This window comes from Natator depressus, chromosome 10 (genome assembly GCF_965152275.1).
Source record: "Natator depressus isolate rNatDep1 chromosome 10, rNatDep2.hap1, whole genome shotgun sequence".
NCBI lineage: Eukaryota > Metazoa > Chordata > Testudines > Cheloniidae > Natator > Natator depressus.
The window spans coordinates 51,060,866-51,076,729 of NC_134243.1; the positions used below are offsets into that span (position 1 = coordinate 51,060,866).

Sequence of the window (15,864 nt, forward strand, 5' to 3'; positions counted from 1 at the left end):
ATTTACCTTCAAGAAGCAAGAATGATTGTTTGCTTTTTATTTAAAAAAAAAAAAAAGGCAATTACCTCCACAGTGAGGTAAGTATGTTCTTTTTGGATATAGAAAGTCTACAACTGCTATATGTACGCTGGTAAAATGTGCTCACTAGTAGCTTTGATTGCTAAAAGTGTTTTCAAACTTATTTCTTGCCATGAATTTTGCTTTCATACCCATTTCAAATACCTACATTAGGGTGTTTCCTATCACTAGTGCTGTATGCGCTGTGGTAGTCTTAGCAATATGCTTGGGTATATGCATGTTATATTAGATCTTTATCTGATCCAATGCAATGGTCAGTAAGTTTGTTTTTCATAAACCCCCTCCCCACAACCAAAAAACCCTTACTTTTAAGAACCATTAAGCAAAGATCACTATTTCCAGAGTATTTATGATATAGAAAAAAAATAAAGCAGCAGCAACATGTTACAATAGAAGTTTTACGTTTTAGTATTTTTGCATTTAATAGCATATAGGCGGTCAGCTTTTCATGAACCCGGCAGGAACTAAGCCATCCAGGGCAAACAACTCATGTTTTATGAAACAGTGCAGATTTCTGCTGTTGAGTATCTAGTGACTTGATAAATGTTGCGCAAGACTATGAAAGAGCGTTCCAATTATAATGTGACAAGTTTACAACCTTTATCTCCATTGTTTTTATACTGGATATATTTTTCCATCAGTGTTAAAGATTTAGGTTAAAAATTACATGAACTGATTTTGTGACAATATTAAAATGTCAAACTAGCTCCTGGCTACTTTAGAAGAAGCCCAATCCTCAGCATCCATGAGCATTTTTTCCCATTTTTTTTAAAAAAAATATTTTAAAACACTGACTAGATAATAGTGATATAAAAATATAGTTTTGATTAGCCAAGAAGCAAACTCACTTAGCACAAAACAAAGTTTAATAAAATGAGTTTTTATTGTTTAAGGCATAAAATAACTAACTATAATCATGAAAGCACTAGACAGGCATTTACATTTAATTAGGAATCTGTGTAAAGTAAACCGCTGACAATTCTGCTAAATATCACAGATCATATATAATAAAAATAAATTTCTTGGTATGTCACATCTCAAACTATAACCGGAGAAATGTGAATGCGGCACTGACATGGTATTTCTCCATATGGTTGAAGTCAAATCTTTGTGAAACAAATGCTAAGAGTGGTAGCAGAGTTAGGGACAGGCAAGTCAGTTTTCTTTCAGCTACTGCCTGTAGTATCCTTCCCCTTCAGGAAGAGAAGCAGAATTGCTAAGCAGTGCTGTGGCACCTGCATCAGTGTTAGAGATTCATTTTGGAGCAACTTTTGTGTTTAAGGTTTTGAGTAAGGGTGGGGGCACGCTCCTGCAAAACCAGATATAATTTGGGAGAAGATGTACATATCCAGCATTCTTCCCACACTGCAACCTCATGAAGAAATACATCACCAGTGAAGTATGCAAGCACAGGGGCTATAAGAATGCTAGCCAAGCTCTGCAATATCAACAGCAGCAGTAGCATTGTGAGTACCTACCTACATGTGTGGGGGAGTTCAATGCTTTTTTTTTTTTTTTTAGTACACCAACCTGATGCTCTGTGCACATGATATACAGGAAGGAAAAAAAATGTACTTAAAATTCCTTTAACTCACTATTAATACTAAAACAGTATTCTGGATTACAGGTACAGCTTTATCAAAATCCATTAAAATTAAGCAAAATGTTTGCTAAAATAAATGAATTAAGACCATACTGTAAATGTTTTAAAAAAAAACCTCACAACTTGAACTATGAATTCATTAATGTGGAAACTTTCATTTTCCAGTCTGTACACTTTAAAATCCAGATTGATCGTTACATTGTAATCAGAACTCATAAAATGAGAATACAGAAGATCTGTTACTATTATAGCAAGTCTTCCTTATGATCATCTTCTGCAGATTGCTTTTGAGCCTGTGAACACTTGGCCATCTCTGAATAAATAGTATTACATGAGAACAAAAGGAACATAGGTAATGCCTCAACTCTGCATTATCTATACAGACATGCATATTTAAATCATGTGCATGTTATACTACCTTTCCATCTGCTCAAACTTCAGTAAGCGTATATATTAAATGATAAAACATTTCACAGTTCTTGTAAAATTCCTGATTTTTTTTTTTTTTTAAATATAGGGGAGACAACAGCCTCATCACTGAACAAGGAGGACATGGTCTCTCTAACAAAGCCAGTATCAAAAATTGTTTTGCTGGTGACAAATTTAACCAAAAGATGCACATGAAAGGAACAAAGTTAATAGATTATTTAAGCAGTTCTTGCACTCCAAGAAACTCAATCTGGGCTAAATGTGTTAAATTTGTAGGGGAAAACAAGTAAGAAGTTGGCACATCTACAGTAAAAAAAAGATTGAATTAAAAATTCATCATGTAAAAACAACAGAAAAAGGTTGTAAGGAGATATATAAAATACGTCCTTGTCTAAAAGGTTTTATGGGAATTTTAGACAAGTTTTTCCTGGTAGGAAGTATAACCAAAATTGTTTAAAATTAAGAAAAAAAAGTAGAAGGAAGCCTTTTGTAGCAGTTTTAATTAAACAATAGAGTAAACTGCCAAAAAGAGAAAACATAATTGCCCATATTGAAGATATTCAAGGCAAAACTAGATTAACTAAAGGAGACTCTGAAAGAAAGAATGTAGATTGTTTTTAAGTGAAGGATGACTAAATACTAAGAGATCATTTAGCTGATTTTCTTTCGTGTCCCTCTGGAAAGAGAGAGAGAGAGAGAGAAGAGAACCTCCACAGCCATTATGGAGCACCCTTAGGTGTTGGATCCCTGATTCAATATTCCTTGTGCCTCTATAGCAGATGAGATTTCCTTTGGAAAGCTCTCAGCATCACTTCTTGCTCATCCAGAGGGGATTACTGTTGAGCAGAGTTGTCCGAACAGCACAGCTTCTGAATTGGGAAGTAAGAGATACTCTGGGTGTAATCTTGCTCCTCTTGAAGTCAATGGGAATTCTGATACTGACTTCAAGAATAATTTCTCATGATTTTGCTCATTATATAGAATATTTTAATTCTGATACAACACAAAAGAGTAAAGGAATACCACTGGGCCAGCAGGCTGGCTTCACTCATTTGTTTTGTGCCAGTCAGAATAGAAAAGCAGTCCTCTAAAAGATGAAAGACCAGCTTAACTCACCATGCTAAGTTTCATCCTTTTCTAATTTTGAACAGGAACTTGAGTGTTACAACTCTGTTAAAAAACATGCTTCTGATGAAATCTAGTGTACAGTCATCCTCAGCCTGGGAGCAACTTCAGTTTCATTTCAGTGGGGTTTGTTTTTGGACAGAAGTAAAAAACTTTGTAGTCAATGTTTTTTAAAAAGCAAAATCTCTATTTTTAAAGTGACTGTTCAAAAATACTGGTGAACAACTTTGGCCAGCATGAATGTGAAAAATATAACATTGCAATAAACAAAGTCAGTCTTGCATGTTGTGATTATTTGATTCTATAAAAGTTTTCCTTAATTTTACTACATTTAAGGAAACTATTTATTTGCGAATACAAAAGTGTCTAGAAGACAAAGAGTAAACATCACCCTCTTTCTGGTAAAGGCCAACAATAATATATCGATCTTGACTGGTCAGTACCTTGGCTTGATATGAAAAAACATTGCTACAGCATTGGTGATTTGCATGGCTGATTTACATAATAACTGTGTTCTCTTAGAATGCCTTTTTTCACCCCTTTTCCATAAGTTAGCAACTACAGAGCTACTTCCCTGAGCGAAGACTTCCAAATACACAAAAATGTAGCACCACTAAAAAAAGTCATATAGGTTAATTTCTTTACAATCTGATAAATGTGTATTCCTAGTAATCTTGGCGCTCACGTGTACCCTTATGTTTTTAAAAACTTTGTTCCTATTTCAATACTACAGTCCAGTTATTCAGACCTACACTATATTTTAATCAAAGTATCATGCCAATTTGTCTTTTTCAAATTCTTTTGCAATCTTTAAGGCAGTGCTGTTGAGGGAAACTGACTGCATATTACAAATAATGTTAACAACTACTCCCCTGGGAGGTGTCACTAACCCACTGTTTATAGCCTCAGAGTCCAACTCTTCAGGAAGAATAAGCAGGACACTGCTTGCACCCACTGCTCCACCAGTATGGGAGATGTAGTGTCGCTGCTGTCTGCAAAAACCATATTCTTGCTTTCTCTCCACAACAACCCAACCCATTGCATATTTTCCATCCTTATCCCATGACGCCTCAGTGTTTGGCACTGGGGTCCACATCATTGTAATAGTATCTGGTTTGAGGTAGCCAGGAAGAAGTTTGTTGGTACTGTTTTTAAACTGTCCAACTTGATAACTGTACAGCAAGGCATTTCCAAATTTCAAGAGGTCACCTGCTGAAGAAAGAAAGCCGCCACCAGCCCACTTGTAGGAGTTGTCCACATAGGGTGCATTTACCAGCCGTCCTTTTTTGTTGCAAACATAACACCTAGAATTAAACAAGAAAGTTTTAGTTGTCACCCTTAAATATAATGGAAATAAATCTTTTAAATTTCTAGATTATAATAAAAGCAAAACAGTAATGAGATGGCACACACTCAAGACACTGTGCAATTGAGTCCAATTTTAATAGTGGGAGGTTGCCACGTACTAGATACCAGTTCAGCATGCTGGATTTCTGGTGCCATGGAGTTTACAGCTACCAGAGATGAAAAACAGCTTGAGAATTCAGGATACAAAAACACACCAAAGCTTGCTCACCTTCCACAAGCACAGAAAACCCTAAGGCTGTAGAGCATAGTTCTGCAGCCCAGGAAGAAAACAACAGAGAAGTAATGAAGTAAGAGTCTGTAGGGCAATGTAGGAGATTGGTTAGGGGAAGGATAAAGTATGTGGCTTGTAGTTCAATGGCCAATAGATGGCTAAATACGTATTTGTGTGCATAAAGGCAATAAACCCACAGTGATGGTAAATTCTGCTAAAAATGGATCTCAGGACTCTTGCTCTGATAGTCTGACCCAGTGGGTCAGACTCTTTGTCCCCAAGAGCATGTGTTTCATAACAGACAAAAGGACATTGAGTACTAAACTTTGTTCAACATCAGCGTGCTCCATACACTGCAAACTCACTTTAGGGATGCATTTAAAATGACTAAAACCTAAGTTCCAATCACCTTCAGAGTCTGCAATCCACAAAAGTAAGTCACACCAAATGTACCATGCCTAGGCTTAGCAATACTGATAGAAGTGTGTCATGGACCTGCCTGAAGCTGGGGGGGGGGGGGGGGGGGAGAGGGAGGGGGTCCTGTGAAGTGAGCATGCCTAATTCAAAGTCCAATTAATATTGGACTCACGATGGCCTGTCTGGGCCTCACATGCCACAAAATAAATCAAAAGCCTCTCACTGATCTAAAAGAAGAGTGCTCAGAATTATCCCGACAAAGCCTGGCTTTGTGGGCTAAGGCAGAGTGAAGATCCTTTCCTCTGCTTCACCCAGAACTGCCATCCATTAGCAGCCAGTCCTTATCATCTGACCTGCTGATCCCTGATTGGCCTTTGCCTGCTCCCAGCCCTTCTAGTTGCTAGAGGACTGCAACTTGCTGGTTCCGCCAGCAGCTGACTGTGGGAGGCCTTTCTAAACAACTGGAAGTCCAAACTCATTGCCCTTCTTTTCCTAGGGCAGGTTGTACCAAGGCAGTGAGGTCTCTGGCGGTGGGCAGCAAATGCCTGATACACCCTATCACAGAGAGTTATAACGTTATAGATTAAAAGCAGTTCCTGAATAGCACCAGCCAGAGAGTCAGCCAGCTGCAAACAGAAGCAGTTGCAGCAGGTATTCAGCCACAGTGGAAGACCATCAGACTCTTTACAGCAGTTTGTACTCTAGACATTCTCTTCCCGGTGCTGATTGTTTGCTCCAACCCTCCGCACCCATGCCTCCCTCCATCTGCCTTCCATGTTCCTTTTATCCTTCCCAGCAATTTTCTCCTCCCTTCCTTTGCATTTCCATTTAACTGATCTCCTAACAAATCCCCAACAAAACATTTAAAGAAACCCAATCCCTTCACCGCTCTCCCCCTCAAAAAATCATGGCACTAATAAGATGTTTTCAAACCATCCCTGTTCATTTGTACTTTATATCCCTTTCCCTAATATTTTTTCAGTCTTGTCTATTTAGGTTGTAAGCTCGCTAAGACAGGAACCATCTCTCTAGGTATGTGCAGTGAGTGCCTAGCACAAACTGTTCTCAGTTAGCCTCTAAGTTCTATTGTAATACAAATAAATAATAAGAATTTAAACCTAGAACTTTAAACAGAGCTTAAAGCCTACTGTAAAAGCCAAGATATAGAAGCAACAAGGGAATTTGGAAATAGCCCTGTGAGTAAATGTTACTCTGTTACCCAGCGTTTTCAGAACCCAAAGCAGTGGTAACTTAACTGTTTCACTCCAGGCAGCATCAGAAATAAATCAATGGGAACACCATGCTTCCGGCTGATGAAAGACTAATACAATTAAGCATGCTCTTATCTAAAACTATAATTTATTAGATTAAATCACACAGAGACATAAGTAATAGGTTTCGAACATCCCAAATAATTACCTAGAATCTGAGATGGTATTGAGTAATTAACTAGTGGTCTGCAATGGCTAGTAGCTTCCCCGCCAAGGAGCATGATTTCAGGAAAAAGTCTTTCAGGATAGCTTCGGAGAACTGCTCCAAAGTACACTATTATCTAATCTTTTTATAACTAACTTTTATAAAACACATAGCCCATAGTGACCCCTACAGGGTCATCACCTCTTCTAACTTCAATAAATTACTCATCCACAAACATTCCTAACAATGTTAGTCATAATAAGCTTTTATATCAAAGGTGCCCAAACTCAAGATCTCCAACCACTTATTTTCTTTCAGTCAATTTGACGACTCTCTTCTTCTCCCCTCCTCCCATTCTGATTAGCAGAAACTGCAAGCCTGCAGCTAGTTTTGACCTTGCCTCCAGAAGCCCTACTTGTTCAAATTAATCCTCAACTATGTGGTGTTATATTTTATTAATTCATGGTGGCTGAATGCACACAATAAGGTTGCAAATTAGCTTGATCAAAATCTGGGGTACACCGCCCCCCAAATTTGGGGCAACATTTTAGCTGTTTTTTCTTACACAACCTCTTATCAGAAAAGGAAATTAACCTATCAGACACGTAGGCATTTTCTAGCCTGCTGGGAAAAGCAAAACAGAGCTGGAAAGGCTGTTTTTGAGGGTGTCACAAGATTTTCCTGCCCAAAGACTACAGACCAGACAACCTCATGACTAAACATCCCCCAAAATGAGCATGTGGGAGCAGATCTGAATGTGACCCCCTTCACATTCAGACCCCCAAGGATTGAGACTAGAGTCTGAACTCACCCATGAGAGTGCATAGACCAAAATGTCCAGTGGCCACCTCAGGCAATACAAGTATCCACAGAGAGTTTTACAGGTTATGTGCAAATGGACTGAACTGAACTCCTAATTTTTTTAGCAATTTGTACGGATTGCCCCCACTGATCAGTTGTTGAATGGTTTGAAATGCCCCACACCTCCCATCTGAACACTCCATTCTGGTTTCTTCTCTTTTTAAGGTCCATGAGATTCCTCCCCATAGTACTGGGCCAGCTCTGGCTGATATTACACCCCAGCGTGCTCAGTTCTTGAGATAGATAAAGTGGGTGAGGTAAGGTCTTTTCTCCTGGGACTGATACAGCTACAACACCGCATGCAATTCTTGTCATGTTAATACTACTACAGAACCAGCAGAGGGGATCAGGTACGTACTTTTTTAAGCAGTATGATATGGTTCTGACAAGTTACTTTTACAGCAGAAGAAAAATAAATTAATTACATATAAAAAGATGATGTATTGCAAAGCTAAAGAACAATGGGAAAGGGCACTGTTACACAAATTCAGGAGGCAGAGAACCAAAAAAAAAAAGTAATTAGTTCGATCTGCTGCTGTTTTTCAGTCTCATTATAGGGCTATTCAGAGTATACTGCTAAGATCAAAGAATTAGGTGACCTACACCTAAAACTTAGGTCGACCGAGTTATGTCCATCAGGGATGTAAACAATTCACACCCCTGAGAGACACAGTTAAACTGACCTATGCCCCGGTGTAGACACTGCTAGGTTGATGGAAGAATTCTTCCATTGATCAAGCTACCACTTCGTGAGGGGGTGGATCTACTACAGCGATGGAAAAAACCCTTCCACTGCTGTACCAAGTGTCTACTCTACAGCTCTAGAACGGTGCAGTGGCAGTGCTGCAGCTGTGCCACTGTAATGCTTGTAGTGTAGACTTCCCTTAGAGAAATAAGGGATGTGATAGAATCATTAGGTTGTCCAATGCATCTCCCTTGCCAGTGCAGGGCTGCTCCTCAGACTATGTTCACTAGCATTTTGCCTAGCTTTAAGTGTTTCAGGTCATAGGGCTCCCACCAGTTCCTTTGGGAGACTGTTCTATAGCCTAATATAATTGTCTTAACTGGTTTAACCAAGAGCAGCCACAAACCAGAGGAAAGCAACAGGAAACCTTCTGTACTTTTTCTGACAAGAAGTATTACTTCAGAACAAAGCCAAAGCGATCCACATGCAATGCTGGACAGGTGAGACACCTCCCACCGCAGGCCAGAAGGCACAACAAATAAATACTGGGGGGGAGGCGCCAACCACTAAGAGTACAGGCTGTAGTTATGATGGTGCTGCATCAAGTTCCTTGGGAAATACTGTGCCTGATGTCTGCACCGAAGAAAATGAATGACCTGAACTTTCATAAATGAATCAGAGAAGGAACACAGAATGTGACAGTGTGTATGAAGGGAACCTCTCCATTGTGACCAAAGAATTGGAAAGATGTAAGATGGAATACGTGGAATCTCAAAGCTATGTTGGAAGGGTAAGAATCATTTCATGCTGATGGATGGATACGCAGTGGACTACTCAGGATCCAATGAGAGAAAATGGGGTCACATTAATCTCATCCAAGGAAACATCCAAGTGTGCACTTGAATATAATCCACTCAGTGAAAGAATCATTAAAATTTGTCTTTGGTGGAAAGACTGACTGGCTTTGCTCAAACAGGTTTACACCCCTACACAAGTTGAAGACAATATGATTAATGAATTCCATCAAGGACTCAACACTCACTAAAACATCAAGTAAAGATATCACCCTTGTAACTAGGGACTTGAATGTGAGCAATGGAGCTGTAGGCTCTCAAAGAAGTACTGGGAAACAATGGTCTGGGTTCACAAAGTGAGAAAGGATGACATTTAGCTGAATTCTGCTGCTCTAATCTAGTGGTTCGCAACCTGTCCAAACTACTGTACCCCTTTCAGGAGCCTGATTTGTCTTGTGTACCCCCAAGTTACTCCTCACTTAAAAACATACAAACTCTGACATAAAAATACAGAAGTCACAGCACACAATTACTGAAAAATTGCTTACTTTCTCATTTTTACCATATAATTATAAAATAAATCAACTGGAATATAAATATTGTACTTACATTTCAGTATATAGTATACAGAGCAGTATAAACAAATAATTGTCTATGAAATTTTAGTTTGTACTGACTTCGCTAGTGCTTTTTATGTAGCCTGTTGTAAAACTAGGCAAATATCTAGATGAACTGATGTAACCCGGAAGACCTCCTGGCTGAGAACCACTGCTCTAATCATCTGGTCATTACAAAAATGTATCTTCACCCAGCATCCTAGATGTTTGTACACATGGAAGTCAGCTGATGGTAAGACAAAGAATTAAATAAGCTGTTTAATGATACAGCAACACAGTGTGGGCTGTGGGTCAGATTATCAGCTATTAGCCTCAAACATAAAATTAAAACTACAAAAGACACCTCTTAACCAACCTCAGATATGCTGATGGTATGATACTCTTTACTACAATCACCAATGCAATGAAACAAATGTAAAAAGAATTAATAAGGAATACAGGACTATTCCTGAATGCAACAAAAACAAAATTATGTACATTGACATGATGACTAAGAAAAACAGGATGGAAGCAGACATCTTGATTAACACAAAGCTGTAGCGGCAGCAGATTAATTTAATTAACTGAGATCATATATATCCAGCCAACGAGGCTGTTCCAAAGAAATCAGAAGACAACCAGGGATCACTTGCTCAGCTATGGCCTCCCTTAAGAAAGTATTGAAAAACTGTGGCATCTTGAAATGTACAAAAGTGTGACTAGTGAAAAACCTTAATTTATTCCATAGCGATTTATGGGTGTGAATCATGGAAAGTTAATATTGCTGATAGGAAGAAAATAAAAGCTTTGAAAATGTGGTGCTGGGAAAGACTCTTGTATATCTCCTGGATGGGAAAAAAGATGAATGCAGATGTTAGAAGTATTACTGGAGAAAAGCAGACCCTGATGTTGGAAATTAACATGCAATCTTATGTATTTTGGGCTTATTAAGCACAGAGATGGAAATAACCTTGAGAAAAAATTAAGGGAGGAATGGTGGAGGATCATCATAGCATGGGACCACCAGTGAGGAAATGGTGGATGGTTTGTGGCTGATCATGGGAAGGTCAGCTACTGAGTGCTCAAAATTAGTGCTGGACCATGAAGGTTTAAGGCAGGGCTAGTCAATAGGTGGATCACCAGCAGGGTTGCCAGTCCTCCAGGAATGGCCTGAAGTCTCCAGGAATTAAAGATTAATCTTTAATTAAAGACTGTCATGTGATGAAATCTCTAGGAATATACCCAACCAAAATTGGCAACCCTAACTGCCTGCCACTTTTGAACAGATCCTGGAATCTTTTTATCTACTTGCCATCATTATTGTTGTTGTTTTTATTATTTTCTCTGAAGCCTGGACCTTGACTATACCTTGATCAAGAAATCTGGACCTTGACAAAAAATAAATTGACTACCCCTAGCTTAAGGAAATCCTGCTACGATGTCATTGATATTCAGACATGAATAAATCGGTTTACTTATTAGAGTAACTGTCTGAATGTTTACCATTCAACCCAAGTTTCTCCTTTCTTCATTTGATCCTGTTTCTCCTAGTGCCACCCTATCAAGGTAATGGGACTTTGTTCATTCCACTGTAGGCCATCTGTAAACAGGAGGTATTCCAGAACCACTTCTTAAGACATGCAACGATCTTGCACAAGATGACGACTTTGGAAATCACCACTGAGAACTGCAAACTGGGATGATCTATGAGCAACAATCGAAAAGAGCCACTGTTGAATTGTGTCTCAATAACTCAAATATTTAATTGGATTATTTTACATAATATATGAGAGGTGTAGGGTAACTATCTAAGAAATGAACTAAGAACTGATTTAAGCTTTGCCACAGACTTCTTATGGCATTTAACTGCTCTAACTTTCCTTATCTACAATGACAGGTTTCAGAGTAACAGCCGTGTTAGTCCGATGAAGTGAGCTGTAGCTCACGAAAGCTTATGCTCAAATAAATTGGTTAGTCTCCAAGGTGCCACAAGTACTCCTTATCTACAATGGTGATAATACCTCTCAGAGGTTTTCCAGTTTACTTCAGTGCTATTGAATTAGATCATAAACATCATGAAATAAGCCACAGGGTGGCAGTGTTTTATAGTTTGAGAGCTATCACTACGCTTTATAGTTTAGCTTCCAAGGATAATTTCAACAAGGAGCCCGGAATTTTGTCTAGCATTAAATAGTCCCTGGGACAAACCGAATACCCCCAATTACATTTCTCCTCTCCTCCAACAATATTTATTTCAGCTTATGAAAGGTTAAAAAAGGACCCGAAAACTGGGCACTCGTGATACAGTTTACAAAATCATTAGTTGCTAATTCCACAACAGCATAACAACTCAACTCCATATAAACTCAGAGAACTCTCCAGCCTTCTCTTTTGCAAAACCACACACACACACACCCCTCTCCTTAGAGAGCTGAAATGTCTCATTTATCTCCTTTATGCATAGTTATACATGTTGGAGCACTTGTCCTTCATTAACGTTACAGACAATGATGTTACCAATTCATGATTTTGTTGCTGGTCTTATGATATTGTTTGCTGGTTTGGCTGATTTTGTTCCTGGTTTTATGATATTTTGGTGCTCCTCTTAAAGCCCCAGGGCCTTGAATCATGATTACACAAGACAGCTTTCATTTAAAAGCAAAGGTAGTTTCTAGCCCGCATGGCTGCAGAGAAAAGCTTGAATACACAAACCCTAAAAACCTCGAAAATCCAGAAGGCAAGTAAAGTACCCCCAATTTTTTTTTTTTTTTTTAAATCTCATGAGTTTGGGGGGAGAGGGGCCTGACTCATGTTTTTTGAACACTTGAAGTTCACAATATTATAACAGCTGTGAACTTTCTTATTTTGTTTTTTTTATCCAACCTAATACACCTGAATGATAACAATAACCCATCAGCTCATAGAAATATCATTTGTTGCCTGTAGCACTCACTGTAAGCAGTGACATAACTGCATAACAAAACATGACTCGTGAATATGTTGGAATTGTATCATGATCACTCTGCTTATACAGAATCTTGGATTGAGCAAAATCAATTCAAACAAAACTATGAAGTTTAAGATGCGTTTTAGACAGACCTATTTTGAAAATATATTTTCTTTTAAACATTCTAAACTATGAAAAATATAGTAGAGATCATTTATTACAATTCAGGATACTGCACCTTAAAAAAAAAGTTAGAGTGGGAATTTTTCTCCAGAATCTAAAAATTAAATCTTGGGTTTAATGATTTTTTTTTTAAACAGTTCCCCAGAATTCATGTGGGCCCTCCCCAGATTTAGACTTTCTAGCTGCAGAACTATTCAGCTAGCTGAGGGTACACGAGTTAAACAAGAAAATACACCAAACTATTTTTGACACAGAGCTGTTCTTCAGGTCTGTGAAGGACACTCAGGCCTGGTCTACGCTACAGAGTTAGGTTAACGCAAGAAAGCTTCCACTGACCTAACTCTGTAAGCGTCTACACTAAAACGTCGCTCCTGCCGATGTATTTTGCCCACTATGCCAACTTAACTCCACCCCTGCAAGAGGCGTAGCTCTTAGGTTTACATAGTTAGGGCGACAGTATCAGTGCAGACACTGTGTTAGACTTTAGTGGTTTCCAGGTGGTGTCCCACAATGACCCATGTGACCGCTCTTGTCACTGTTTTGAACTCCACTGCCCTGTGGCCAGATATGCAGGTACATGCTCCTCCCCTTTTAAAGCCCCATGAATTTTTGAACTTCCATTTCCTGTTTGCTCAGCCATGGAGAGCTCACAGAGCAACTACTCAGTTGACCATGCCTGCTCCACGTCTTGCCAGGATTACACAGGAAGTGGTGTATCTCCTGGGTCTGTAAGAAGAAGCAGCTGTGCAGGGACAGCTCTGATCCAGATGCAGAAACGTCAATATCTACGAGCAGATCATTCAGGACATGGAGGAGACAGGCTACAACAGGCACACACAGCGGTGCTGCGTGAAAGTCAAAGAGCTGCAGCAGGCATACCAGAAGGCAAGGGAGGCTAACAGTCACTCGGGTGCACAGCTGCAGACATGCCACTTTTACAAGGAGCTGCATGCCATCCTCTGAAGCAACACCCCCCCCCCCCGCCCATCCCCCCTCCAAGGGCCCTGTGGATACTTTGGAGGACTCAGTCACGGGCCACCAGAGTGAACCCTGAGGATGTGTTTGACTCCAGAGCAGTCAAGCCAGTCCCTAGAGTCCAGCACAGGCGAGCCTGATGAAGGGGAAGGAACCTCTGGTTAAGTATGTACTTTGCTTTGATCTTGCAGGGACACATCTGTTCATTTACTCTTTTTTTAATCAGGCAAGAAGAGGCAGTGAAATAACCGACAGCAACTCCACCTCTATCTGCTTCTCATTCCTCCATACAGAGGGGTGCCTGAAGAATGATTTGTGTGCACTGGGATGTCCTGTGAACCCTCCAGAGAGATTTTGAGGAAACTTTCCTGAAGGTAGTTTGCAATCTTCTGCTGAAAGTTTCTAGGGATAGCCGCCTTATTTCTTCCACCACGGTAGGACACTTTCCCATACCATTCAGCAATTCCTTCAGCAGGCACCACTGCAACACACTGGCAAGCAGCATATATGGACGTAGTCTGCAGTCAGATGCATGCAGGAGTAGTTCCTTTTCAGCCTCCATTACCCGCAAGAGTGAGAGATCAGCTAAAATCACCACTGTCTATGGAAAACGATGCCAGAATTCAGTTCAATTGCCCTATCCACATTTACCCCTTTCTTCCCCGGGCTGTACTCACCATGACTAGGACTGCTGTCATGCTCTATGAATCCCAAGCAGAAGTGATAATGTAGTGCTTGTAACTTGTATAGATCAAGGGTAGTGAATACTTTCACAATAGGACCTCTGTGCATTGTATTTTTTGCAGCTGGAAATGTAGGCTTGAGGGTCTCTCCAGTCACACCAGCGGAGCAACTCAGTCAGATAAGGAGAAGAAGAAAGAGGATGCGGGACAATATGTTCCAAGAGATCCTGCAAGCCTTTGGTCTGCAGACACTAAGCAGAGGGCTCGCAGGATCATGCTTACGGACAGAATGTACAGGCATAAATGTACATGTGGACAGGGGAAAAGGAAAAGGAGAGTGACACGCAGCAGGAGATGCTAGAGCTTTTCAAGTGGCAATCAGATATGCTGGACAGTCTTGTTGACCTTCAGGTTCAACAGATCCTTGCTTGCCTCCCTCTGCAGCCCATATAGACCTGCATTACGGAACCTCCCTACACCCCCTGCATTCCAGGTGGCATTTGGGGCCCCTGCACTACCCCTACCACTCCACCACAGGGGAGAGTACAGACAATCATGGCCATATATACCAACTGTGTCTCTGTAGGTCTTTGAGAAATGAAAATGACTGTTCTTTCCCCTGTATTTATCAAGTTTCATTCAGTTATAAATATATGTTTGTTTACATGTGTTTGGAATAAAAAAAGTCTATTTATGGAAACTTAATTCATCTTTATTAGTTCACAACATATGCTGGCTGGGGCTGACATTCACAGATAATATCAATAGGTGCATCTGCTATGTTATATTACTACACACACACACACACACACCACTCATTACAAGGTTCATACTGGGGTGCAGACTCCCCCCCCTTTTCCCCCATGCCAGGCACATCACACAATAGCAACACACATTACTGTGACTCATTATTAAAATGGTCTTTCAAAGCTTCCCTGAGCTGCATAGCTCCCCACTGAGCTCTTCTTATAGCCCTGGTACCTGGCTGCTCAAAAAAAATCAACAGACAGCCATTCCACCTCTACTCTGGTGGAAACTTCTCCCCCTTTGCCTCAGAGATATTATGAAGCACACAGCAGGCAGCTATAACCACTAGGATCCTTTTTTCACAGAGGTCTGATCTTGTGAGTAGACAGTGCCAGCGGCCTTTCAAGTGTCCAAAGGCACATTCAGCTGTCATTCTGCACCTGCTAAGCCTGTGGTTGAAGTGCTCCTTGCTGCTGTCGAGGTGTCCAATGTACGACTTCATAAGCCACAGGACTATGGAGAACGCTGGGTCTCCCAGGATCACTACTGACATTTCAACATCCCCAATGGTAATCCTCTGGTTTGGAAAGAAAATCCCTACTTTCAGCTTTCTGAATAGGCATGTGTTCTGAAAGATGCGTGCATCCCGCACCTTCCCTTACCATCCCGCGTTGATGGCGGTAAAATGCCCCCAATGATCCACCAGCACTTCCAAAACCAAAGAAAAGTAGCCCTTTCTATTGATG

At 40.2% G+C, this 15,864-nt stretch overlaps 1 protein-coding gene and 1 long non-coding RNA gene across 3 annotated transcripts in view; one reads left to right on the forward strand and one right to left on the reverse strand.

The window, feature by feature from the left end:
- Window positions 1-986: 986 nt before the first annotated feature.
- Window positions 987-15,864, reverse strand: part of LACTB (lactamase beta) — a 30,115-nt gene continuing 15,237 nt past the window's right edge. The window contains exon 6 of one of the 2 annotated variants that reach the window (XM_074966118.1): window positions 987-4,539. In XM_074966118.1, coding sequence (XP_074822219.1) covers window positions 4,008-4,539 — 532 coding nt within the window. In that variant the 3' untranslated portion in view covers window positions 987-4,007. The remainder of the gene's footprint in view (window positions 4,540-15,864) is intronic. The other variant, XM_074966119.1, reaches the window with a different exon arrangement.
- Window positions 7,677-14,938, forward strand: LOC141994511 (uncharacterized). The gene is made up of 3 exons (XR_012641149.1): window positions 7,677-7,858; window positions 13,915-14,062; window positions 14,495-14,938. It is a non-coding gene; the product is annotated as an uncharacterized LOC141994511 (long non-coding RNA).